General features: G+C 49.2%; 1 protein-coding gene across 1 annotated transcript; it reads left to right on the top strand.

The window, feature by feature from the left end:
* The first annotated feature begins 2142 nt into the window (after window positions 1-2142).
* On the top strand, window positions 2143-26929 carry lrriq1 (leucine-rich repeats and IQ motif containing 1). Its single transcript, XM_076137691.1, has 25 exons — window positions 2143-2182; window positions 2280-2352; window positions 2834-3069; window positions 3316-3390; window positions 3659-4837; window positions 5098-5250; window positions 5348-5498; window positions 5974-6167; window positions 6809-6936; window positions 7028-7101; window positions 7583-7676; window positions 11386-11565; window positions 14150-14596; window positions 15281-15449; window positions 16213-16338; window positions 16560-16634; window positions 17578-17717; window positions 17858-17926; window positions 18005-18087; window positions 19047-19206; window positions 21035-21123; window positions 22552-22636; window positions 23037-23097; window positions 23703-23823; window positions 25950-26929. Exons 3-25 carry the CDS (start codon window positions 2992-2994, stop codon window positions 26078-26080), a joined length of 4062 nt encoding a protein of 1353 aa, XP_075993806.1. The 5' UTR covers window positions 2143-2182; window positions 2280-2352; window positions 2834-2991; the 3' UTR covers window positions 26081-26929.

Raw genomic sequence — 26929 nt, 5'->3', positions numbered from 1 at the left:
CACTGGAATCTCCTCAAAGAGACGGAGTCCAGCATGAGTGCAGCGCTTTCACCACGGGAGAGAGGAACCGGCCTTTGTGATCAAAAATGTCATGGAAAAAGTCTGCATTGTTCATGGCCAAACACATTTTTGTTCTTCTGGTCCTGTGATTCACCTACAAGGTCTGGGCCCTCTGACCCCGCCGAGCTCGCTGCCCACGGCCCCATGACACCACCGCTGTGCAGCAACACAACGGCCTCACTGACCTCTGATGGCTTATCTGATCAATATGCTACACAGTAAATGTGTTACTGTCGCACAACACGGCTGATTTATTCACATTTAAGAAGTAAGCATGATCTGATTCACTCATTTTGTTTGATTTCAATACATAAAACTAAAAAATGTGTTTTGTTTTCATGTCTGGCTCTTATCACCAGTGATAAAGTGATAAAGTGATGAGAACATACTGTGTTATCTTTATTCTTATCCTCACGCTGTCCTAGAATAGAATCTTTAAAACAAATTGAAGGAGGGGAGGAAATACGCCATAGAATTCTTTTTCAAATCGTTATTGTTTCTAAAATGATATTGATTTTAAGCAATTTAAACAAGTAGTGTCCAATAAATCAAAGAGATTCTTTAAAATGAAATATACAAAACAAACACAGGAAAAAAAAACTGTAAAAAATCCACAAATCAGTAAAAAGAAAAAAGAAATATACAGTAAAACAAATAAAGGCCAATGAGGATGAAGTGTAACAAATAAAATAAATGATTTCATATTTTTTAAAGGAACGCGTTTTCCTTTTCCTTTTGCGTTTCGCTCTGTTTGTCCTCGGCGCTGCTTGTAGTCTCGTTTCTAAGGTTACTGGAGTTTCATTTAGACGCTAAACGTTCTTCCTCCATTCGAGCTACAGTTACCTTCGTTTTTAACGCGCTAAACAGCAGATGCAGCCTTAATAATGGTTGTTTATCTCTTTCTAAGCCGCTGGTTCGATGCTTGTACGCTGACAAACAGAAACTGAGTAGTTAGCGGGTAGTTTTGTCGTAATGTCGGAGGTTAATGACGTAAACGAAGAACCGGACAATTTTACCTTTCAGGAAGAAGAGGTGAGTTTGTAAAGAGAAGTAACTGAATGTGATGACAGGAAGTGAATAAATCCATATTTTAACGTTAGCTGCGCAGGTGATGTTTATGCTACAGCTAGTTAGCATCAGACCAAGTATACTCTTAATAATGTTAAGCCAGTGGTTCTCAAACTGTGGTGTGAGGACCTCCGGTTGCACTTTAAGCGCCCCCTGGTGGTACATTAGTGGTATATTAGATAAGTGGAACACTACAGGGAAACAAACTCTGGGAAAGTTTTCTAAAATAAAACTTAAAGGTAAACAATAAACAAACTCAGCCTGATTAAAGTAACGACACGACAACAATAAAAGTAAGTGAACGTCTGAGGTAGTGACTTAGTCTGGAGCCACAGGAGTGTGTGTGTGTGTTAATGACAGACTCTGCTCCTCTGTGATCCACATGAGCTTCAGACCTCACATGAAGCAGTGAGTGGATGCATCATTACACTGTTAACGCTACCAAAGCTTCTTTAAAGCAACAATACAAACTGACTACAGCTGGAGGCAAATCAGCACTGTGGCCTTTTCATCATATGTTTACAGGACGAGGCGTTTTTGGAAGTTTTTGCCTTGACAGAACTTCACATTTGCATTTTCCTTTTTGATAAAAACCCAAGTGTCTTTGTGACAGCAGGTCTCAGGGGAACTCCCAGCGTCTCTCCTGATCTATTTCCAAACCTCCCAAAGCAGAGCAGCGGCTTGTGAGAAGCTGATCCAGGAGGAAGATGAAGGTATGACATTTCACTCGGCGCTGTTTCATGCTGTAATAATAGGCCCCGCTTCCCTTTGAGGTAAACTGGGGCAGGCAGAGTAGCTGCTGTGTGATCAACTGTAGAGGGCCATCATGATCCAGCAGGCTGCTCGTTGGAGTGAGACCTTCAGCACCATGCTGCCAAAGAGTCTGGGGCTGTAAACAAACACACCCTTCAGATAATGATAGCCACGGCATACTAAGTTGATATCTGTGTTGTGTTTGAATTGGCTATCAGCCTTCACGGCATCGCATCCCTCTGAAGGCGTGGAGACCTCAGCCCCTGACCCCTGTGAGGAGACGGGGACGCTGAACCAGCAGGTAATCGCTCCTTACGACCGCCTCAAGTCTCTCATGACGCAACGCTTCAAAACCCATCAGTGCCACGGTACTCAAAGATCTCATTCTGCCTCTGCAGGAGAGCTGCTCCTCCGCTGACACCAGCCGCCACTCTGCTCCTCGCCCTGTGTCTCTGTGTGGCAGCCAGGAAGGTACAGTGATGATGAGAAGATCATGAGTGAGGTTACATACTGGGAAACTGTGCATAGGACACTTATATGATGCTTTTAGCTGGAAACATGACTCAATAATAATACAAAAGCTAATTCCAGGATTACTTTGCAGCCCCTAACCTTAACCTTAGGGTTAACCTTAACCTTAGGGTTAAGGTTAGGGTTAAGGTTAGGGTAACTATTTTCAGTTTAGAAGATATGAAAGGGAATTGGATTCACAGCCGTGTAACACAATGTCAATTCGAAGTGAACCTATAGCCTTTGCCCACAGGAGGTCGCTGTTGTGTTATGTTGTGTTGCAACATGCCTCATGTGCTTCACTCATGATCACTGTGAGGAAACAGTTGATGTGTAATCTCACTCTTCATACGCAGCATGATGCCATTCTTGAGTGCAGCAGGGTAAAAGGACTTTTATGGGTTTGGTCCTCATACGTGACGTCATTGGTGTGTTTGTGTAGAGGTCACAGTTGAAACCGGAGAAGAAGAAGAAGAATATTTGGCATTCCAGGAGCATTTGGCAGCGGAGCTAAACGCCCTTGAGTGTTCACTGGAAGAAGAGGAGGAGAAGAAGAGTTCTGAATACCAGGCAGAGCGGGCGAGACGAGAGCACGTGGAGATGGAGAAGGAGGAGCTCAGAAGACAGAGGGACAAAGACCTCCAGGAGGAGCTGAGGAGGATAGAGGAGGCAGAGAAGGTGACAGCATCATTAACTAACCTGGTAACTCTCCACTGAAGTAGTGGAGGTATTGATTGATTGATTGTTCTGTGGCTCAACTTGTGTCCACTTAGTGATCCATAGACTCCTGGTAGATGTTTGTATACGTTAACATGTTCTATATGTTGTGTAGCTGTTCATACAAAACACCATACAGAAGCTTCATCATTCAGAAATATGGGGCGCAGAAAGGAGAAATGAATGATTAATGATTCCTGTGTTCAGATCCATCAGAGGGAGCTTGAGTTGATGGAGCAGAGAGCTCAGGAGACACTGGCACAGGAGCTGCAGCATCAGCAGGTAGGTGCACTTCCTGTTTCTGTGTTTGTGTCTGAGACCACAGGCAAGAGAGCAGAGCTTTAAAGAGAACTGATGGGCTTTAGAACTCAATGAAAACAAGCCGCTAAGATGGGGAACTACTCAGAGCAAATAGCAAAGGAATACAGATTGACAGCGTGGCCTTTTACTCTGCAGGTTCTTTAGGATTCATGAGGATTTAACATGAACTTATTATGAAACATTTCTCAATGTAATGAGTCACTCAGGTTTGTTGTAATCTGTCACTCAGGAACTGATCGGTAACTTACAAAGACAAGTGGACGAAGAGCAAAAGAGGAGTGAAGAGGAGAAGAGAAAGATGGAGGAGGAGGAGAGACGAAGGAGGGAGGAGAGGAGGAAGAGGGAAGAAGAGGAGGGACGAAGGAAGGAAGAGGAGAGGAAGCAGAAAGAAGAAGAGGAGAGAAGGCAGAAGGAAGAAGAGGAGAGGATAAAGGAGGAAGAGGAGGAGAGACGAGTGAAGGAAGAGGAGAAGAAGCGGAAGGAAGAAGAGGAGAGGATGAAGAAGGAAGGGGAGGAGAGACGAGTGAAGGAAGAGGAGAAGAAGCGGAAGGAAGAAGAGGAGAGGATGAAGAAGGAAGGGGAGGAGAGACAAAGGAAGGAAGAGGAGAGGAAACAAAAGGAAGAAGAGGAGAGGATGAAGAGGGAAGAGGAGGATAGACAAAGGAAGGAAGAGGAGAAGAAGCGGAAGGAAGAAGAGGAGAGCATAACCTGGGAAGAGGAGGAGAGAAGAAAGAAGGAAGAGGAGGAAATGAGGAAACGCGAAGAGGAGATATTTGATGCTGAGGTGACAAGGAAGAGGAGGGTGGAAGTGATGATGAAGGAGGAGGAGAAAAATCAGACTTGTGAGGAGGCCAAAGACCTGATGTCCACAGATGAGGACATCAGGTTCAGACAGAATGGGATCAGGAGAGAGGTGGAAAATGGAGAAAAGGTTTGGAAACTAGACAAAGAAACTGAATCCAAAGGAGAAGATGAGAAGAATAAGAGGGAGGAGGAAGACCATGATAGACAATCAGTAAGACTCAAGGGAGAGGAAGAGAAGAAGAAAAAGCTTGAGAGCGAGGGGATGAGGAGAAGAGAAGAAGAGCAAAGCAATCAGCCAGAGAGGAAGAGGCTGATGGAGGAGGACGGAACCTCCTCTGGCCCCGGAACTGTGAGCCAGACCCCAGACCCAGCAGGAGGCCCAGACCCTGCTCCTGCACCTTCATCTTCATCCTCAGAGCAGAGGAGGCTGTCGTGGATGAGCCACTGCACCTCCTGGACCCGGCTCTCCTTCCAGAACAGGAAGAGGCAGAGACGAGCCGCTCGGAGCCGCAGAGCAGCCAGGAGGCCAGCAGAGAGCGCCGGCCTGCCTCCCCTCAGCCCCGACGCCCTGCTGCAGGCCGGAGGCTGGAGGTCCCTGCGAGAGGTAACCCCTGGCAACCGTGGTGAACGTAAGGTCGGAGTGAGAGAGGGGGGTTCTGAGTCTGTGGGGGGGGGCGGCTGGGAGCTGGACTCATCGTAATCGTAATTCAAAAAGGCCACGTATCAGTTATGGTTGATTACTTATTCATTCACGTTGATTAAATAGATTTATGTCTCCATTATGAAGCATTTATAACACACAGATATGTAGAGTGACTGTTTTATCTCCTACACACACGTTGACCAGTCTGAGTCTCCACCCAGGTGACCTCAGTGACCCTGGAGGACCTCCCCGGCTGCAGCTTATCCACTTTAGCCCAGTGCCCCAGAATCCAGTCCCTCACTGTGCGGCGCTGTGGCCTCAGAGCCCTGGACGGCCTCAGCCAGCTGACAGAGCTGCGTTACATCGATGTGCAGGTACATACGTGTTCAGTCTCTGTGTCATGACTCAATGTTTGAGGTATGATGGTTCCTCTAGGGACCCATCTGTGTTTCTCATGTCTCTTTGTCCCAGGACAATGACATCACCTTTGTGGACTGTGAACAAATGTCCAACCTGCGAGTTCTTCGACTCGGCCGCAACCAGCTGACGTCCATCCACGGCCTGAGCGGCGTGGATCAGTTAGACGTGCTTGACCTTTCACACAACTGCATCACCCGGATAAGTAAGCAAACACCCATGTCACCCTGATATCTACAGTATTAGTCATAGAATTGGATGATAAACGCTTCATTATTGCTCAACGCTCCTGAACTCTGATCTCAGCCTCCAGGTGCAGCAGTCCTCCAGCAGAGGGCAGCATCTGTCCTCTGTCTCAGCCCTGCTAGCCCGTCGCTGCTCTGCAATATGTATGAAAATGTGATTGAGTTGCCGTTCTGCGCCTGAGCCTGGAGCTAAAGCATGAATAGATATTGGCCAGGGAAGAGAATAAAGTCATTGAATTTGACATTCAGTTCATTTAGTTGTGGCCTCGCCCTCTTTAATGTAATCAGCTCCTATCGTGTGTACGGGGCTTTGGACTCATCTCAACCTGAACCCTAAGGCTCCATGTGGTCTCTGTTTATATTCAGACTCAGCCTGAGCTGCTGTGTTCAGGCTGAATCAATGAGTTCTCTCTCTTTGTCGTCCCGTCTCTCTAGCTGGACTGGAGTCCATGAGGAAACTGCAGCGGTTGTCTGTGGACCACAACCAGCTGATCAGCACCAAAGGGCTGAGGGACGTGTACACACTCCTGCACCTGGACTGCTCACACAACCACCTGAGGAGCGTGGAGGGTCTGGAGAGCTGTGCTCTGCTCAACACACTGGACCTCAGCGCCAACAGCCTGACTGAGGTACAGACAGCTCTCCTGCTCTGGTTCTGTAGTAAAGAGCCTTGGATGTTTGAGGAGGAGGAGGAGGTTGGGTGCAGATGTGTTTTTCGGGGTTACCACCAAGCTGGCTCCTCCCATCCTAGGTTTGATTGAATTAGGGCCCACAATACCGCTGAAAGGTCCAACAGGGAACAGTGTTGTTGAGCTGGCATGCACCTTCAGTGTGTGGCCGGGTCCATGCCCTTTTTCTCTGTTCATTGTTTAAAAAAAAGCCCTTAATGCCTAACAGACACTGGAGTCTTCTGCAGGCAGGAGTGAGGAGAGAATGCAGCGTTTGTGAAAGTCACCTTTGTATTTGTTTGGTGGGAGGAACTCACAGGTCGATGAGGTGAAGACAAAGACACAAATTCATGTGTGAAATAAATACAAACTAAACCAACTGATGTAAGAAGCTACAACATCTCCATCTCCACTCTGAGAGGCAGCAGAGCGTCGCCTGTCCGTCTGTAAACACAGCGGGAGTAAAGCCACTGACACTGATGGACGACGTCCTTTATTGTCCGTCAGCCCAGCAGCAGCAGTGTCATCAGTCAGTACAGAGAGTCTAACCCCCAGTGTGAGAGCTTTAAACTGACAGCCTCTCCTCCCTGTCTGCTCTCCAGCCGCCCTGTTTGGAGAACCAGGTCCTCCTCAGAGAGCTGCGCCTGGACGACAACAGCATCTCCACCCTGCAGGGCCTCACCGCCTGCTGGCTCCCACTCATGCAGCTCCTCTCTGTGGCCCAGAACAGGTAGATCCCTGACTTTCTGCTTGGTTTTTGTCTTTTTTATTTGATAATTCTGATTGTTAGAAGTCTTATAATTCCTTCCTGTGTTTCTCAGAGTGACTCAGCTTCCCCTCATGTCTGATTGTCTGTCACTGGAGCATCTGGATCTTCAGCACAACTGTCTCTCAGGTAACTGGTTGTCTTGATTGAAGCACATTAGAAAGTGAGGCCATGTCGACAAATTCATGACCCTGCGGTTCAAATCCCTCCAATCTGTGTCGCTGACTTTCTACCCAGCATGCAACACCTCAGTCCTTCACAGTGCTTCAGGTCCTGAGAATGCAGCTTGACCATCTTCCCTTCTTATTGCAGCCCCTCTGTATTCACACACACACACACACACACACACACTCCCTCTCTGTCACAGAGAGAAACACTTTGGCTCCGTCTCCTTCACAGGACGCCGCTGCCTTCATTGCGGCCGTCTGCCTGGGCGGAGCACGACTCCGTGGCAGTAATATGCATAATGTCACGCATCTCTGGAGCGCATCTGCATTAGTTAGGTCCAGAGGACAGAGCCCACTGTAATGACATCAGACAGCAGGGAAAGTGAGCAACGGCCTGGGAAATGGACACCGACAGCGACTTCTCTTCTCTGTTTCCTCCTCAGAGCTGAGGAACGTGTGCGAGAGCCTGGAGGGATGTGGCTTCCTGCGGCAGGTCCATCTCACAGGGAACCCTCTGCAGCAGGAGAGGAGGTGGAGGTAAAGTGGCTGCAGCTAATTACACACATGACTGCTTTACAGGATCTGATTGTTGTTATTCCATCAGCGTGCCTCTGCACCTCTGGGATGAACTGGGCCCAGCTCACGCAGGAGGCTCCTCTAGCTCCTCTAGCTCCTCTCCATGACAGAGCTGCTGTGCTGTGACTGCTCTATCATGTCAACATACAGAGGAGGTGATTAGAATCTTCATTTGTTCTGGAGAAAACAAGCAGACGGCCCGGATGCCAGCTTCTCTCTGCTTCTCTCTGCTCTGACGCCTCGTCCCGGCCGTCGACGTTCAAAGGAGCGAAGCAGCCAAAAGCCAATATTCCTCTATCACAAAATCATATCAGCGGCTTATGGAGTGTAAACATTCCAGCCGAGCGCAGGCCTTCCTGTCCACTCTGCAGGATTAGCACCGTGAGCCGTGTCCGCTATTAAATTACCCCCACGTGCCCCCAGACATCTGTGTGTGCACTCGGCACTTAGTGTTCCTCATTTCCACAAATATTGATCCAACGGGGAAAAAAGAGTTTTCTTTTCCTTGTCAATTTGCTCGTTCACTTTTCAGGCCTGGATATTTCCCCTGGTTAAGAAGGTTGGATATTATATTGTATTATCTTCTCTTATCTTCTCTTATCTTCTTCATGCTTCTAGCCTTCTTCATCTTTATACCTTTATACCTTTATACCTTTATACCTTTATAGGTTTATCTTTGTACCTTTATTGTCTCTTATCTGTATGAACTTCCACATTTAGAAAGCTTCCCTGTTTGAAGCATCTGGGGTTCCTGGACATTTCCCTCCATCTTAAGCCTTAACTGAAACATAACCTGGGTATTTGATTGAACTTGACCTAACCTCCAGTGCCACCAGTGGAATGAACCCACTGTGGGTTCCCTGGACCTTTCATCCCCAGCCTGTGATAACAGCAGTTAAACTAAAGCACCAAGAGGCTCAGAGTGCTAAGAATTACAATCCCTGTAGGCAGCGCCGATCCAGGAGGAGGAGAAGAGGAAAACACCGGGCCCGTATTAATCAGGCCCCCTTTAAGAGCCGGTGTTTTGGAGGAAGTCTTCACTAAATGAAATACGGACCTGTGCTCACGCGGGCGGGGAAGGAGGACACATATGGAGGAATGTGTGTGAGCCACGAACAGAAAGGAGGATGAAGTGTGTTCCAGTGTAGAACACGTCCAGGCTCAGTCTGTGGAGAGTTTCTCCATATTGTGAAACATCTCTCCCTTCTCTTGCAGGATTCATATTTCTAAGAATGTTAAACAACACGTTGTTATTCTTGCCTTTATGCTACAGGAAGTAGACCCCCGCTCTGGTGGAGGCCTCCTTACAGCGCAGAGAAAGTCTCTCTGAAAACAGCAAAAACTCAATTTCCCCCAATTCTTTAATGAGAATCATCCATCGTAAACATCAACAACTCATGGCATCTAATTATTTCCTCCATAGGTCCACTCTGTGTTCTCCCAAGTGTGTCTAAGTGGCGTACATTTCTGAATTGAATTACTCTCCCCACCTCAATGAGCTCATGTAACGATCAAAAGCTCCTATTTGGGTTTGGAGCTTCATGTGAAGACGGCGTGCCAGACAGCATGCCTGCAGGGCTGGAATCTGATCCACGATCTGTGTCGGGGAGACCAAGTGGGCCACATCAAAACCCCGTCCCGCTGACAGTACACAGATCCCGTGCTCTGCGGCCATGTCTTTGTCTCAGCGTGGCGGTCGGGGGTTCTGGAGCGGTCTGCGTGCTTTACAGGAGGCACGGAGTACGAAACACGGACTGGATGGGGCTCTGCTAGCGTTGCAACGATACGGTTTGATCTCCTGAACCTGAACGTTATAGCAGCCAAGGCACCGGGATGACTCATCAGCAAATCCTGAGCAGTTGTGATACAGATACAAGGACTCGCAAATCGTTAGAGTATCTCTTACAGCCGCGTGATTGTGAAACACCTCCAGGTAAGGAGGCGCAGTAACGGTCAAAGATGCTCCTTGGCAGATGTTTCCTTTGCCTCAGTCACACTGCAGGCATTTGTTAGTGATTGAAGCTCATAATGTGGGGCTCCATGACTCAGTGGTGAGAAACACAGTTGTCCAAAGCCTCCACAGCCTGAGGACGTTTACTTTCAGAGATATTTTATTGTTGCCTCTCCCTCGCGTCCCGTGGAGTTTCCAGCTCCACGGCTTCCCGGCGAGCACGGACCGCATTTGGCCGGCGCTCTGCTGGCTGAGGAGCCGAGCCTGTTTCTCTGGCAGATACTTGGGATTCCTCCGCTGGTACATCCTTAGCCTCAGGCCGCCGTTACCTCTCCCCCAGACTCACGGCCACTCGGGGCTCCCGTCCAATGGCGAGGCTCCTACCTCCTAACATGTGCCCAACATTCTGCCAAGACCTTTGATTCAAAGCGGGTGACCGTGCCATGAAGTGCCTACAGGAAGAGGATAGAAAGTATATACAGTACTGTTTAAAGCCCCCGACGTGAGGAAGATCAATTCAGGCAATGCAGTGCAGATGTGTGTGTGTGTGTTTGGTTTAGTGGACAGCATTCAGCAAACTTACACACAAGTTACATGACCGACCTGGTTAGTAGAGAACATAGGGACACGCTATGAACACGCTATGAACACGCTATAACCCATGCTATGGACACGCTATGAACACGCTATGAACACGCTATAACCCATGCTATGGACACGCTATGAACACGCTATGAACACGCTATGGACATTGCTATGAACACGCTATGAACGTGCTATGAACACGCTATAACCCATGCTATGGACATGCTATGAACACGCTATGAACATGCTATGGACATGCTATGAACACGCTATGAACACACTATGAACATGCTATGAACACGCTATGAACATGCTGTGAACATGCTATGAACACGCTATGAACACGCTATGAACACACTATGAACATGCTATGAACACGCTATGAACACGCTATGAACATGCTATGAACACGCTATGAACATGCTGTGAACATGCTATGAACACGCTATGAACACGCTATGAACACACTATGTATGCGGTATGAACACGGCATAAACACTGTATGAAGACGGTACAAACACGGTACGAACACGCTATGAACACGGTACGCGGTCAAAGTAGCATGTAAAAGGAGGAGATAAGAGCCAGTGAACAAACCAAACTTTAACTTTCCCATCTACATTTAACCTGAGTGTTTATAGATGAGACCGTATACACCAGAGTCTTCACTGCATTTAGAGTGATTGATCTTATGCAGCAATTAATTAATACAATTCATCCCTAATGGCAGCAATTGCGATTCCAAAGTTTCCCTCAAATTGCCGTTGTGTTTCAGATGGTAAACGTTACTGCAGACATGTTGCCATGAGGGCCTGTATTGGTAGCAGCTTGGAGCTTGGAGCTTGGAGCTTGGAGCTTGGAGCTGGACACTGAAGGCCCTCAGTAACAGGATGCAGATGCTTCAGAGTCGCTGTCAAACTCCTGCAGCAGAACTAATACATGTCAGGGCAGAACCTGTCAGACAGCTGTCAGCTATCTCGTCTTTGTGGTCAATTAAATTAAGGTAACGCTGAGAAAAACAAGAGAAATACCAGAAATGTGATTCTGGATCTTGTTAGTTCACATTTATGGAGTCCATGACAGCGATATTAAGCTGCGGCCTCACTCACAGCTCATATCTGCTCTCCCTCACAGATCCACCCTGCAGAAGGCAGTGCCCGCCCTTAGCACCGGCGTTGTCCAGGAGACGGAGGCCTCTCTATCGCACCCTGCTGCTCATCTGCTTCAATTACCCTCCGGCAGCTTCCTAACGTTTTGTCAGGCGCAGCTTCAGCAAACCCACGATCTACTGCAGAGGCACAGTGTGCAGCTCAGGTGAGAGATTGACTGATCGGCTGCGTGTGTGGATGTGATGTGTTTGTGTGTGAGTGCAGAGCATCAAACCACAAACTAAAGACCCAAACACAATCAAACGGCTCTCCAGTATAAAGCGTCTAAAACCTTTCTGAGCAGCAGTTTTGTATCTTTCAGAGCGGCTCGGCCTCTCAGACAGACCGCCTTGATGGAATGTCAGCTATTCCCATGTTATGTCTGACGCACGGGGCGCACTGAGCCCAAACACAGCGCCCATCTATTTTCACAAGTCCTTGGATGTCACCGGCCTTCACACACATCGACACACAGAGACGGAGACCACCAGCACTTAGAGCGCTGGTCAACTTTCTGCTTATCTTCCTGACCCTTCCAAATTACACAGCACAAAAGATGAAACATGGCGGCGTCTGCTCCGTACGGGTCACACCGAGGCCTCCTATGGCTCGGGGGATAGTGCGGCGCTCCTGCTTCACCCCTCACTGTGGGCCTTCCACCCCCGTGGCCTCTGGACAATGGGCCATTCTGGGGGCTTTGCAGGGACCAACACAGCCATTTAACCCCTGGCCTGACCTCTTGTCAGGCTGGGGTGTTGAGGAGGTGAGCAGAGCGCCACACGCCCGGCCGCTGGCGGCTGTAAGGTGGAGGAACCATGGGGTTCATCAGGGCTACGGTTTCACAGCTTCTCTCGGCGGGGTGGGGGGGACGCAGGGTGGAGGTGGAGGAGCTTTGATGAATTCAGCACTCAGGCACTCTGATCCTCACTAACCTACACAGAGTCTCACTGACGACATAACAAGCATCAAACTAGAAGCAGCTCAGCAGGAAGCAGCGTGTGTGTGTGTGTGAGAATGATCTAGTTTGGTAGAGCGGTGCTGCAGAAGCCCCGGCTGCTTGCTTACTTCTTCGTTTCCTGGCTGTGTTCAGTATTTCCTACTTCTCCGTCGCTCAACTCCTTTATTTTTTCTCCCACAGTGGAAGATAGTGAATGTTTAATGTCCCTTCAGGCTGTTTAACAAAGAAACATACATTACTACAGCACATAGAGACAAAGTGTCCCTGTTTGGATCAATAAAGTCCATCTTATTTGATTTATTACAGATACTGCCTGTTACCATGACACCCAGTGATAAAGGGGTTTGCAAAAATGTATTAATGAGAACGAGCCTTGGTGACATATGATATATAATAGATCGTGAGTATATATATATTATAGATGTGTAATACAGCCAAGCCTCAGCCAAGTGCCATCAGATGCCTACAATTGGTTTTCCTCACAGTAAATGAACAGAGGAAGGTTCTCATCCGTCTGTAGGAGTCTGTCTGTATGTATCCATGCATCATCTCAGCAGTGAACAGATGAGGTACGGGCCAAAGGGCTGTGATCTATCACGAGTGCTGCTGCAGCATGAATCATGTTAGCCTTTCAACACGGCCGTATGATGAAGAACAACGCTGAAGGATGTTGAGGGGACGAACAACCTTAGGTATCTGTATGTTGAGTCGGTGAAGCGTTAGAGTCCTCCTGCCCTCTGGAGGCTCAGCTGGTCAGCGCGTCGTTCGTGTTTGACATCTTTAACAGTGAAGACACGGCAACCAAACGCCAGGGCGCATTTGTAAAGGCCTGGTCTCAAACCTCAGCTGCTCTTTGTTTCCACCCTCTCTCCCCTCTGTTGTTGTTGTTGCCATGAGTTGTGCTTGACGTGTTCGCATGGCGCCCTGACAGCAGCAGGGTATATTCTCTCCAGATGTCGTCCGACTGCAATGCGATCACTCTGTAAATGGGTGCACATTTACATACTGCAGCTTGAATAACGTTTTCTCCCTTCCGCTCCCACTCGCTCTGTACGAACCACTTCTCCCGGTGACCCTGCGGTGAACCAGCAGGTACAGGGAGGTGGGGGTCAGCGAGGTCACCGTGCTCTTGGACCTCCCGACTCCTCTCTCCCTTGTCCCGCTGAGAGGCGAAGAGCCGGGCCTTTGTACGGATTAAGCTGCACTACCTGAGGCTACTGGCCTTCCAGACCGGCCCCGTACTGAAGTGCTGGAGTGTCCCGGGGCCCTCGGGGGGTCTGAGGCCGGGAGGGGGTGGGGAGCAGAGCGGAGCATTGCTAATAGATTCATTAAGTTTCCAATGAGGCGGCTTTGTAGCCCGTTTATCCCCGAATGAAAGAGACATTATATGGTATTAGAGCCTACAGAGCACACACACACACACGCACACACACACACACACACACACACACACACACACACACACACACACACACACACACAGAGTCTATTTTACCTCAAGTGATCGAGTCCAGCCTGAGACTTTCACAATCCTGCTCACTTCCCTCTCTGTGTCTTTGGATAAGAAACTCTAATTCAAGCAGACACATGAAAACATCCCGTCCTCTACAAATCTGCTGCCAATCTCCACATTGATCACTAAACAGTTCCAATGAGCGGGTGTGGTCGGGACTCAGGGGGCCTGGATCCAGTACGGACTGTTATTGTCCTCCTCTGTGTGTGTGTGTGTCTGTCACAGGCTCTTTAATGAAACTAGTAAACACCTTAAACCGTTTGTGTGTTTGCTTCACAGCGATGCCTCCTCTCCCCTGGATGCTTTAGAGATCTCCTGTCGTCACTCTGCTGAGGCCCTTCAGCTGGCTGAGGACCACAGGTTTGCCCATGAATACGGCGACACCGTAGTCCCGAACACAGAGAGGGCCTCGGGTCCAACAGCACCAGAGGGGAAACTCAGACTGGATACAGACGTCTCCAGTGCTGCACAGCTTACTGAGCACGCAGAAGTGAAACCCCCCGGAGACGAGGAGGCGCACTGCGCTCCATCAGTCATCCTGAGTGAGGGCGACGTCAGAGGATCAAGGACTCGTGAGGAGGAGGAGTCAGCAGAGCGGCGTGGTGACACATCTGGCACTGGTACAACAGAGCAGAAGATGGAGCGATCAGTTACCAAAGCTATGAAAGGGAAAACCCATCGCTCCCATCTCACGACGCTCAGCCCACAGGAGCCGGACCCCAGAAAGTAATCCACCAAAACTTCACTTTGAGTCAGGGGTGTCCCACTTGTGTGCATGGCAGAGCTGTCCACTTCCATTTCATCCCTTTATGAATACACATGTTGGTATGTGAGAAGGGTTAGCAGAGCTTTCTTTCAGAAGCTCATAACTTAGATTACATTACATCTGAACCATCTTTGGGCCCAGCAGGGAAAGTGGGGAACGCTAAACTCTTAACTTAGGAGAGAGAGGGATTGTTTAAATCAGGTGTTTTGGTTTTAGTTTGGACCGAACTTGTCTAAAGATCCTCCACGGTCCAGAGCTGGACCCCACTCATGTAGAACACAAACATGGTGCCCTCTCTTTTTTACAGCAGGTCAGCACTTTATTAGTTTCTGCTGCGGAGCATTTGTCATAATTGGATTCCCCTCAGTGTGATTCATGGAAGGAGACGCTGAACGTCTTATTCATTTTTACACGCGGCTTCATCATTAACACGGCGCTATCTTTGGGAGGACAATAGATCTGTGATATGAAGGGTGGCTCTGCTCAGGCCTCAACTCTCTGGAGTCCTGCTCTCCAGATGTTTGCTCCGAAACAAATGTGTGTTTGGAAAGAAGGTACGATGAAATCATGCACTATATATCCCTCACTTTGTCTGTGTGTATGTGTGTGTGTGTGTGTGTGTGTGTGTGTGTTCTTTGGAGCAGCACAGCAGCAGTCATGATTCAGCAGTGGTGGAGGAAACACAGAGAGAAATGGAAGAACATCAACATAAGAACACCCCCTGCAGCTGAGCAGAGAGGAGGAAGAGGAGGAAACGGACCTTCGCCTGTGGGCTGGAGTGTCGACCAACACTATGCAGCAACTGTCCTCCAGGTACAACAGTCAGAACGGCTTTGTAAAGTATTTACACTAGGAGGAGAACTGTTGTGTCGACCTCTGAATCAAAGACTTGTTGTTAATCGAGGTGAACATTAGAAGCTCACTTCCTGTGTCGATGCTCCGGCACTGTGACTGATAGCTGCTGTCACTTTCTACACAGTGAATGAGTAAATGTGTGTGTCTGGGCCTTAAGCATTCATCCTCAGTCCCGTTACGTGCTCTTCGGGCTCGATCTGCTAATCCTCTGTGTGGAAGTGAGAGCTGCTGCCCTGAGGAACACGCTGCTCAACACTTCTCCCAAAGCCCCTCTCAGCACACACAGAGTGTTTGATGAGTCCTTCAGGGCCGCACCGAGGTGGATGTGGGGGTATGGATGATCGGGAGAGGAGGTGTGTGTGTGTGTGTGTGTGTGTGTGTGTGTGTGTGTGTGTGTATGTGGGGGTATGGAGTGATTAATCAGATTCCACAGAACTGTGGTAGTAAGGACTTCTAGGATTCCTGTCCAGTTCAACTTAAAGTGAAACGTGCCCCCCCCCCACCCTCAGCCCATTGGGAATTGGAGGATTTAGAGGCACGCTGGAGCTCCATTTGTCTCGGAGCAGCCCGGAGTCATGCAGAGTTCAGACAGCAGAACACACAGCAATTAAAAGAGAGGTTAACATGTTTTATCTCCCTAATGGGATAACACGCAATATTTACGCTTGCCCCTTGATTCATGGGACCTTTTCTCTACCATTCCTTCTTTCCGTACCTCCAGGCGTTCTGGAGGGGCTTCAGACTGAGGAAGAGACTCGCGTCGGCGCTGTACGCCGCCACTCGGCCCGTCGCCGGCGAGGACGACACCTTTGAAGAGGTGGACGTGGACGAATTTGTCTTTGATGAGGTATGAACACATGTTCTGTCAAATGTCTGTGGGTCAGTGAGGCTCAACCCTGTGACCTGACACACACACACACACACACACACACACACACACACACACACACACAGGGGTAAGAGCACACCAGAAGCTACATAACCTCCCTCCCTCAGTTCATTCTACATATATGATGGATCGTTACTCTCCTCTCTCTGTGTCCTTTCTAAAAAATCATTTCCTCCCAGGCGGCGCTGGAGAAAGACTGGACTCTGCTGCTTCCTGAGGACTCGCTCCCAAAACGTGACCCTGCACCGAAGCAGGTAAAGCAACCTTCAGGGTGATGAGCAGCCAGGTGTCGGTGGTCTGTAGCTGTTCACATGGCGACAGTGACCAGCGAGTTAGGACGGCTAGCAGCCCCGGGTGTGCGTGTGTGTGTGTGTGAGTGGGAATGTTCCAATGTTTTGTTGCCCTGTCCCTTTCACAAGTTGGTTGTGGGTCCCTGTAGGATTCATCTCACTCCCCCTGGTTGATCTTCAGATTTATTCTCTTGGAAAACACAATTATTTCCTGGAGGTCTGAGCGTTGTCAGCACCAGCAGATGTCGTTTGTCATGCTGCAGGACCGTCCCGGCTTTTTTCCCCTTCATTTACCTCCTGTTGGATCTTTTCTTTGGAGCGCGCTCAGATCCGTACATCATGGTAGCCACTTCAGGACAGCTGATGCGGTGCAGCTGCTGCCGTGGCCGCTCCTCATGTGTGTGCCGATGCTGACGTGTACATCAAAGACTGAGATGAGCAGTTTAGAGCTTCCACCGAGAGAGAACGGGACCCAGAGAGTAATGAAGCTGTTAGTTTGACTTACAGATGAGCATTCCTTTAGTGTGAAGGCTCGCCATGGTTACAGGAGTCAGCCAGAGCCTTCAAATGAAAACATGCACTTGAGTTAAATGTAACTTGATGTTATTGTAAATGTATATCATTCATTCTCCTGAAGACACACTGAGGGCTGTAAAGTTAGGTTGATGTCATCTTTATTTTCCATTTAGAGTTTCAGCATCACACCGTCCTAAACTCCTGGGAACTGATTTAGTTTTCATTCAAGAAGAGGAAATCTTCAAATATAAGTTCACCAATCTGTCAATCATCTGACCGTTCATGAAATCAATAATTCATTCATTTTGATTGGAAAGGAAAAATTTGTTTTTGTCATCAGGTACTTGACTTTGGTAAATGACTGCTGTAATGATTGATCTCTGTATTCCAGCCTGTGGGGGCCTTCTCTCAGCCCCCCTACAGTCCACTTCCTCCCCCACCTGCATGCAGACCCAAGCAGGCCTGGGCAGCGACGGCTGTGGAGCAGGTGGACGTTACAGAGCACAGAGCTTCACCAGAGAGCAACAACAGGTAGAGCAGCCGACAGCACAAACTCGTTTTGGGCCGTCAAACAAAAAAAACACTTAAATACTTTATTACTACTTTATTACAATCTTATTACAGTATTACAGTTTCTCTCATGTTGTCTTTCAATCTAAATGTGATTTCAGAAGCAAACGCCCTTCACATTCAGCCCACAGTGAAGTCTCTGAGAAATTAGAGAACATCCTGTCAGAGTGGTGAGTGACCTCCTCATCACGCCTCCTTTCATCTCCACATGGAGGATTGTTTACCACCTGTGTCTTTGTCCTCTCAAGGGGCTTCACTGACAGCCGCACAGCTCTGCTGATGCTGAAGAGGGCCCAGAAGATGCAGTCAAAGAAGCAGAGGAGTCTCCTGAGTGAGTGTGTGTGTGTGACTACATTAGTGCTGCATGCATAACACTACGCTCTCCTCAGCTCCTGAAGTGAATCTGAAGATTTAAACGCCTTTCCATACTCGTGTTCTCTCCACCATCAAACCCATCTGCCCCATGACCCAGGCTCTGGGTCTGGTGGCCGGGCGCTGGGCTCTGCTTCTCTTTACCTTCGTCCCTACACCTCAAATACATTTTCTTTCCATCTCCCTAACAGAGAAAGTCTCATTCCCAATCATCTAACACACACACACACACACACACACACACACACACACACACACACACACACACGTCTTACACCATGGAAAGTGTGGCTGTTAGGCAACAATTAGTGTGGATTTTTTCCCTTTTAGAAAACGGATTTATAGCCTGTTTTCGTCCTTAACTTTGTTCCTTCTACCGCCGTGCTGTAACAGCGGCGAACCTTTCCACCCCGTGTACGTTAACGAGCCATAACAGACAGCAGAAGCCAGGGCCTGTCGCCTCCTATTGGGCTCAGTTTGAAAGCCTGCAAAGGAAATAAGCGTTGCCAAGAGAACCCCTGACAAGACGTCCCGTGCCGACTCTCATTCCCCTACATTGTAGTGGTTGAATGTGGCTGCAGCCGAAGGTGACCTCACCTCCGCTCCGCTCCAAGAAACAGTAGTCTCGCCACGGCTATCATGCCACGGTCACGTACGGGGCGGGGGGGACGGGGGGACGGGAGGGGTAACGCTTTGATCAGAATTGCAAATGCATGATTCCAATAGCAGAACTCTTGTCATCTTGCTCCGCTGACACACAGGTCTATGTCGGTCGTAACTCTTAATGGCATCTGCCTCAGTGGAACCAGAACGCCGTGCTAATATTTTCCGAATGGTGGGCCCTGGTTCTCTGCTCCCGGGTTTAGATCTCTCCCTCTGTCCTTCTCTGACCCGCTCTTTTTCTTTACTCTCTTCAAGATCCTTCCGTCCATCTGGGCTTGTTCAGAAATTTCCCTTACCAGTTTGGTCCAGAGGAGGCGCCAAAGAGGCCGATACCAGACAAGCTACATGACACCAAAGGTAGGGCTGTGTGTCGTCCTTCAAACCCTCAAGTAGCACCAATCACTGCTGCTTCCATGTCTTGATGACAGATGTGTTCAGGTGTTTACCTCTGCACCTGTTTGTCTGACTCTCTTATTATTATTATATTATTGTGTAAACTTCTCCGAGAATCAACAAGTAGATCAATCCGCTGGTGTCTGAAATTGCGCAATCGCAACTCAGTGTTTTGGACCGAGCCAAAGGCGTTCTCTAGCGTGTGCCAGTGCATCTCCAACACGCCGCAGAGTAAAGTCCTCAGCCTGAGATAAGGAGAAGTAGGAGTGCTCAGATTATGGGGGTGAAATTGAATACATGTGAATGGTGGTAAAGAGGCTGACATGAGGTTATTTTGGATGACAGATGATAAACAAGATGATTGTGTTTCAGTTGGACTTTGTGGATGCCTTGAAGTGTGAAATCGAGTTAAGTGCTCGGGGGTTCCAGACTGAAATAAAAATATAGCCCCTCCTGTCCCTCTGACACAGGGAAGGATGTTTAGAGGGGCTGGATCTTAGGCTGCAGAAAACTGGGAAGTGTGTTTTTGTATTTTTTGCCTTTAAAAGAAAACGTCTTGTGGCTGGGCTGCATTCTCTCTCCCTCTCTCTCCCTCTCTCTCTCCCCCCCCCCTCTCTCTCTCTGGATATGTAAGCTGATACCCATTTCAAGTGGGTTACTCATGTCCAGCACATCCACACAAAGAGCCTGGATAAAATAAACACGCCGCGTTGGATATCTCGGAAAGAATCTGTCATGGGTTTGGGGCTAATCACCTCCAGAAGGGGCTTTGACTCCAAGCCTGAAACGTTAGCCCCTGTCGGGGAGCACGGGCTGGGCTGGGCTGGCTAGGCCCCGGGCACTGGGGATGGATCTGAAGTGGGAGCGAGGGGGGTGGGGGAGAGGTTCCTCCTACAGGTCAGGACCAGGGGAGCAAGAGGGGAGGCCGGTTTGTGCCCGCTTCTAGAGACCAGGGAGCCAGAGCACAACACCAACACTGTCACCCTGGAACAAGGCAACAGGAACCTCACCAACACCGTCACCCTGTAAGTCTACAGCAGAACCAAGCAGAACCAAGCTGCTCTGTGTTACAGGAAAGTGAAGAAAGAAGAAAGAACACGGGGTCTGAAGCAGAGAGGCAAGGGCGAGGTCCTCACCGCTGACCCCTGTTCCTTTATCAGCTGATGTAGCTGCTTCACTTCATTGCTCTAGAACACAAGTCCTGCCTGATGATTTACTGAGACAAGGGTGGAGGAGAGGAGATAAGGGTGCTGGAAAGGAACAGAGCTGGACATGTTGTAACGCTATTGCTCATTCTGGATGGAAGTGTTCCCCGGCTGCCAGCTGGCTGAGAGCTTATCCAGCTCCGCTCAGACCTGAGCTCTGTGTCAGGGATCACAGCGGTGGAAGGTTGAAATAATACACCTGCACTTCAAAACAAACACTTCACTTCACAATTAAACCTTAATTCTATAACAGTTAGGGTTAGGGTTAGGGTTAGGGTTAGGGTTAGTAACAGGCTCTGAGCACCGAGCAGCTGAGTGCAGGTTCTGTGTGTTTGTCTATGGGTTTGGCAGTTTGCAGTCATTTTGAATGGCACAAGATATCAATCATGCCTGACAGTCACATGGAGTCATATGTAGGTTGGATGCATGACATGTTGACTAGAGCCTTGGTCTGCATGTTGCCAGATGCTGTGTTTGCAGCGTCTCTCTACCTGCTGGGTGAGCGCAGTGGTAGCGTCTTGTTCAGTGGACGTGAGGCTTTGACCCCCCCCGCCCCCCCGGGTGGGGCTGAGGGGAGCAGGTCCAGGGGGGAACAGAGCAAAGATGGAGACAGGCTCTCCTGATAAAAGCCCACTTCCCCCCTAGTCCCTCCTCTGACCCTTCCTCCATCGCTTCACTCCCTTTCAAGTTTGGCTACGGACGTCACAACGCCCAATCATCTCTCCACCTCAGGGGTAGGGCAGGAGGCCATGGCAGCACGAGATGGAGGGAGAGATCTGCTTCCTGTTGGCCGATCGGACCACAATCAATTCTGCAAAGTCTCACGAAAACAAGCACGCAATCTGAAATGTTGATTTGGTCTGTGAACTTCTTCTTCCTCGGGTCTGTTCTGCTGCTCTGATGCCTGGTTCTGCAGTGAGGTAGGGGGGGTGGGGCTGCAGTGTGCCAGCGTCAGGCTCTCCTTTGGCTCTGGGTAGCTTCAGGCCAAACCCCAGTCTCAGAGCACCAAGTCTCCAATATTAAGTCAGGGTTCCTCCCCTCCCCTCCCCTCCCCTCCCCGGTAGAGACCTGGGGATCACTTAACGCACTTAAGAGCCCTTTGTAACAGGCGTGACAGCCACAGGCCCCTCCTGGTGTCCTGAGGAGGACCAGGGGGGGACTCAGGAGGTCGGGGGTGCAGAGGGGCTGTGAGCGGAGGGTCTACTGAACTGCATCGCCTCGCTGTGGCTTTCACTTTGCATCATAATGTTCATAACAGACCTGTGGATTCACATCAAGGAATTAAATCAGATTTGAGTTTAAGTAGTTTCTGCTCGTCTCTGAGGGTTTGTACAGCCTGTGCCACGTCTCTGTGCAGCTCGGGGGAAAGTGCGAGTAGCCATTTCCTGGCCTTTGTTGCCCCGGGGGACGCATTCATCACTTGACATTTTCACTGGGGCTTCTCCTGAACACTGTAAAGCTTTTCTCTCCTTTTTTACAACTTAGCACAAGCAAGAAAATTACTTAAATAAATGCATCATTAGTTCCAGCATCGGGCTGTCAGAGCTCATTATCAGTTCACACCCATCTACATCAGCATTACTGTCCGCACAGCGTAAATGTTTACTTTGAATTACAGCCTTATTATAGGATTTCAGCCCGGCTCATAAATCAGCCCAGCCTTCAGATTTCTCTCCTCAACGCGTTTTTGGCACTTTGCTTGAATTCAATCTCACACAGAACCACAGAGCCCCGGCCATTGTTGGGGCCGGCGGCGGCGGGGGAGGAGGGGGGAGTCGTCCCTCTCTCGTTGCGTCTTTCAGCAACTTTAAAATGTGTGTGAGCAATGCCCCAGAGCCCTGCAAACACACACACCACCCTAAGTCCAAACATAAACGCTGGGAGCCGCCGCCATTGATCTCCCGGCGCTCTCAGACCTCTAATTACACTAAAACATGTCAAACTTTTCCACAAATCAGGCCGGTGAGCTGCTGAGCGTCTGTTAACACTTCTCCCTGGCTGCCGTATTGATTACACCCTCTGCCATTTAGAGACCCGCGGCCCGCTCCGCAGCGCGTGCTGAGCGGGCAGCGGGCTTATTACGCGGCAGAGCGCTCATCAAAGAGCAGCGGAGAGAAGCTAATGGCTGCTGACGCTTATTTGCTGTTTTCTGTCATGTGCAGTTTGCCAGGCTGAAGCCGGCGCTCAGCGGGCCGGAGGTCCAGAGCGACAGAGCCACGCTGCTGTGTGTGACAGGCAGGCAGAGAGGTCAGTCAGTCAGGCTCCATGTTTGTGTTCAGACGCTTTAGAAGCTTTAAAAAACTATTTTTTTACTTTGTAGTGTTGTGTTGATTTCAAAGCTTGATATTTACATGGATGAAGAATTTCACAGGGATGGAAATTTAATTAGAAAATTGCCAACACTTATTTGTATAATTTTGATATTTAATTTACTGATATTAAAGTTTAATCAACCTTATATAAGTGTGCTTCTGTGATCTTAAAACCTTTTTATCATGTTTCACTTTAATATACAGGCATGCTGCACCCCCCCCCCCCACACACACACACTAACTACACATTAACATGATCATACATGCAAGAGTTCATGTTATGCAATTAGTAAGTGCACAGAAGTGAATCTAGACTTTCTTTGTTTTTTCCCCAGTCGACATTTCTTGCCGAGGATCAGCGCCGACGTCCTGCAGAGAGGCAGAGTGCAGCTCACAGTGAGTCCAGCCCCTCCGCAACGCATTCAACAGAGTGTGTGTGTGTGTGTGTGTGTGTGTGTGTGTGTGTGTGTGTGTGTGTGTGTGTGTGTGTGTGTGTGTGTGTGTATAGGTCTGTGTTATTTACATTGACTAGTCAGAGTCTCATGTTGGTTCCCTCTCCTGGAGCCTTTCCTCATCAGCTTCATCTTAAAGGAGGAAGTGGGGTGGGGGGGGGGGGGGGGGGGGGCGACTCTGAGAGTGGTGACGCTTTCAATTGGATCAACCGGCTGCAATTTCTTCATTTCACTTGTAGAAACCCTGGTGTCACTTTGCAGCAGTGTGCTCGGACCCCAGAACGATCCTGATGCACAGCAGGTCTTTGAAGTCCTCAACCGCACGTCTCCTTGTGCCATTACAGAGCAGTTTGACTTATGATCACCGGCCAGAGCGGCCGCCGCCTTCCTCCCGACGCTCAGACGGCTCAGACTGCAGAGCGGAGGCCGGGCCAATGTTTTTCCAAATGCCGAGCTGCTTGCTTGAGACATGACATGTTGGGCCTCATTTTGTGCATGCCTGTGTGTGTGTGTGTGTGTGTTGTGTGTGTGTGTTTGTGGTGTGTGCAGGCTCGCTCAGGATATACAGAGCATCTACATCAGCCCAGTGGATCGTTGGCCAGCAGCAGTTTCGTTGCCCAGCCTGGCAAAGAGCGCAGTTATCCTCGCAGAAACTCCTGGGGGCACGCAAGTGAGTCTCTCTCTCTCTCTCTCTCTCTCTCTCTCTCTCTCTCTCTCTCTCTCTCTCTCTCTCTCTCTCTCTCTCTCTCTCTCTCTCTCTCTCTCTCTCTCTCTCTCTCTCTCTCTCTCTCTCTCTCTCTCTCTCTCCCAGCCCCCCTCCCGCCTCCCCCTCTCTGTAATGTGAACGAACATCTCAGAGGCTGAGCTTTTAAATTAAATTATTGTGTCAGTGACTCTTTCTTTAACCTTATCGTCATGGAAAAAACTGACAAGCATAGAAATAATAATACGGTCAATTTAGATGAACTTGGCTCAGATATTTAGAGCTTATTGATTCTGAGGCACGGAGGCTGTCGGGCTAAAGTTTCAGGTTTGTTTCTCTCAGATCACTGCACAGATGCTGCCGGTGTCCTGTGCTGTGTATTCAATCTATATCATGATGTATTGTTCATTTAAAAGGTTATGATTTAACTGGATTTAAGGCGGACCTCAGGGTTGCAGGCTCGGCTCAGAGTCGCTCCACCGGTCAGTCGGGGAGCCACAAGGTCGGGTCGGGGACAGGCCACCGTCAAATTTCTCCCCTGACAGGAAACGGGCCGGAGAAACCCCCCAGCCCTCTGAGTGATGAATGACTGAGTCCTCTGTCAGGAGGAGCAGGACTCAGGAGGTTTGAGTGACAAAGCTGCTCCTGACAGGCTGACAGCAGATGACCACATTAAACGAGTGAAGGAGACGCCTGTGTCCCGGCTAACGAGGCCAAATTGGATTCTGATGATGATTTCAAAATGATATCCACGAGGTAGAGCAGCAGCAGGAGCGAGTGTGGCGACTGTTGTTCTCCTCTGGGGGACGGGGCAGAGCCACAGACGCTCTCTTTGTCTACAGCTCTTATGGAGTTGTCCAGGGCAGATTGAGATCTGGATGGAAGAGCATTTCTCTACAGGCCTGTCAGATGTTTCATCAACGTAGGAACGGACGATTAACCATCTTGATGTTGGTCTCTGGTTTGAAGTGGAGACGGAAAGAGGAATGTAGTTTCTAATCTTTTGATAGTAACCTAGACGACTCAGTTTGCTCCTTAAGACAGAGAGTTGTGTTACTGAGGCCTGTGAAGAAGTGCGCTCACATCAAAGTGAAGCTTCAGAGATCCAGGGTCTCTTGGTTCTTTCATCGCATAAAGAATGTGTAAATACAGGACCACCTCCTCCATAACCTGCTGCAAGCCGACACCGCCGCTCGCTGGGTCGCTGCCATCCATGCGTCTCCAGGCTCGCTAAATATTTTCAGTACTTCTACAGAGGAAACCACTTAGGTTGAAGATCTACTCCCTCAGTCGCGTTCAGCGTTCAGCCCTCATAAGAGTTCAATCAATTGTTTGGTCACAGTGGTCGGGTCAGAAGTGTGGCCGCTTGTTTATCTACAATCTTTGTGTCTGAGACTGAACAACTCCAATTGGGATTAGCAACATGTGCGTCCATCAAAGCGTTCCCTTCAGCTCCTGTTTGTGATGGAGAACAGATCATTCAACCCAAATCTCTAATATCTAACTCAGCCACCAGTTTCAGAAAACCAGCGGTAAAGATTGTGGCGGCGTTCCTCGATTGCCTTGAAAGTGCATCCATTAATCTGAAGGTAGAGCGTGGCATCATCAGCAGGGAGCGGACCAAGAACCTGAGACCATTAGATTCAACTTCAGCTCCAGTGGACAGATATTCTATACGCCGTCCCAGCTGTGCAGCTATTGAGAACCCGCTCAGTACCTGTGATGTATCCCAGCCCCCCCCCTCCCCTCCAGAGCCCTCCCTGCTGGTCGCTCCCTGTGTGGTTCGGCCGTGGAGACTGCAGGCCTACACGTGGAACGCATCATGCCTGGTAGAAGCGCTGCCTTTGTTCTGTGTGTTTGGAAAGCTTTGTACTGATCCCCAGGTGAAGGGGAGCGCAAACTCTCTTCGCCCGCTCACACTCAGGACTCCACTGTGCCGTGTGATCTTCACTCGGCCGAGGACATTCCACACTTCAATTCAGATCAATCCTCGTTAGTAAAAGGACCCAGTAAAATAAGAATCAAGTCAGAATCTGTGAGACTTCTTCATTTTGATGTAAAACAGACAACGTCTCTTCTTCTTGTCCTTACAGGGAAAGAGGTGCCGTCTCCTAAACAAGCCCCATCTGCCTCCTCCAAAAAGGAACGCATCTCCTTCCGCGACAACCCAGTGGAGCTGGGAGACGGCTGGGGCGGCGGCAAGAAGAGGGACAAGATCAAGTAGAACTCTTCTGTTCTGTGGCCATGACAACGGTCCTGAGGTCCCAACACTCCAGGCTATTTCACACAATGTGGCCATTTTCTTTGCCTGTTAAATGATAGAGAACGCAGCATTTTTACATCAAATCATCTAATAATGACTCCTGTTATTGACCGATCATCTACTTATGATGCTCGGTCCTTATAATCCTGGGTTAAGGACGTTATGTTTTGGGTTTGCTGGTCCGTCTGTCTGTCTGTCTGCAGGATATCTCTGGATGCTTCCGACCTATTTCAAACTTGGTGGGCAGGTCGGACATGATTCAGGGAAGAACCCATACAATTTTGGTCTCATTTGGACCGAGGGTGGCCCTGTAATTACCACTGTCACATTTAGGCCCGGAACTTTCGGGGCATTAGTCATAGAATCAAAATTCTCCTTTCCCTCCACTTCCATCCATAGACAGAATATTGTCTTATAAAACATCATCCTCCTCCTCCTCCCTTTTAAGGTTTTATCTGCCGTTCTCTCTGTGGCGCTGTAACCTCCTGCAGGTTTCCTCTCCGTGAGCTCGGCTCCAAACCCGACTCCCTGGCCTGAACATTAATTAAGAGCAATAGAATCTCGTCCCAGCCCAAATATCTCCAGGCACTTCCCTGATGTTCCCTCTGCTCGGGTATCACCGCCTGGACGTGACCGGAGCCGACCCGCACCAAAGCACCTGGAACAAAGTCATGACGCTCCAGCAGACGGCACGCCTCATGCTAATGATGGCAGGAAATCAGAACCAGGACCTTTGAATCATTGTGCATTTGGCTTTTTTTTTACCAATGCTGCGATTTTCTTATTTTGTAACGAGATTTGCTTTTTCCG

This window comes from Genypterus blacodes, unplaced genomic scaffold (genome assembly GCF_046128005.1).
Source record: "Genypterus blacodes isolate CSIRO-AG114 ecotype Tasmania unplaced genomic scaffold, CSIRO-AGI_Gbla_v1 ptg000332l_1, whole genome shotgun sequence".
Lineage (NCBI taxonomy): Eukaryota > Metazoa > Chordata > Actinopteri > Ophidiiformes > Ophidiidae > Genypterus > Genypterus blacodes.
Note: the sequence above shows the minus strand (reverse complement) of the source record. Positions and strands in the feature narration are given on the sequence as shown.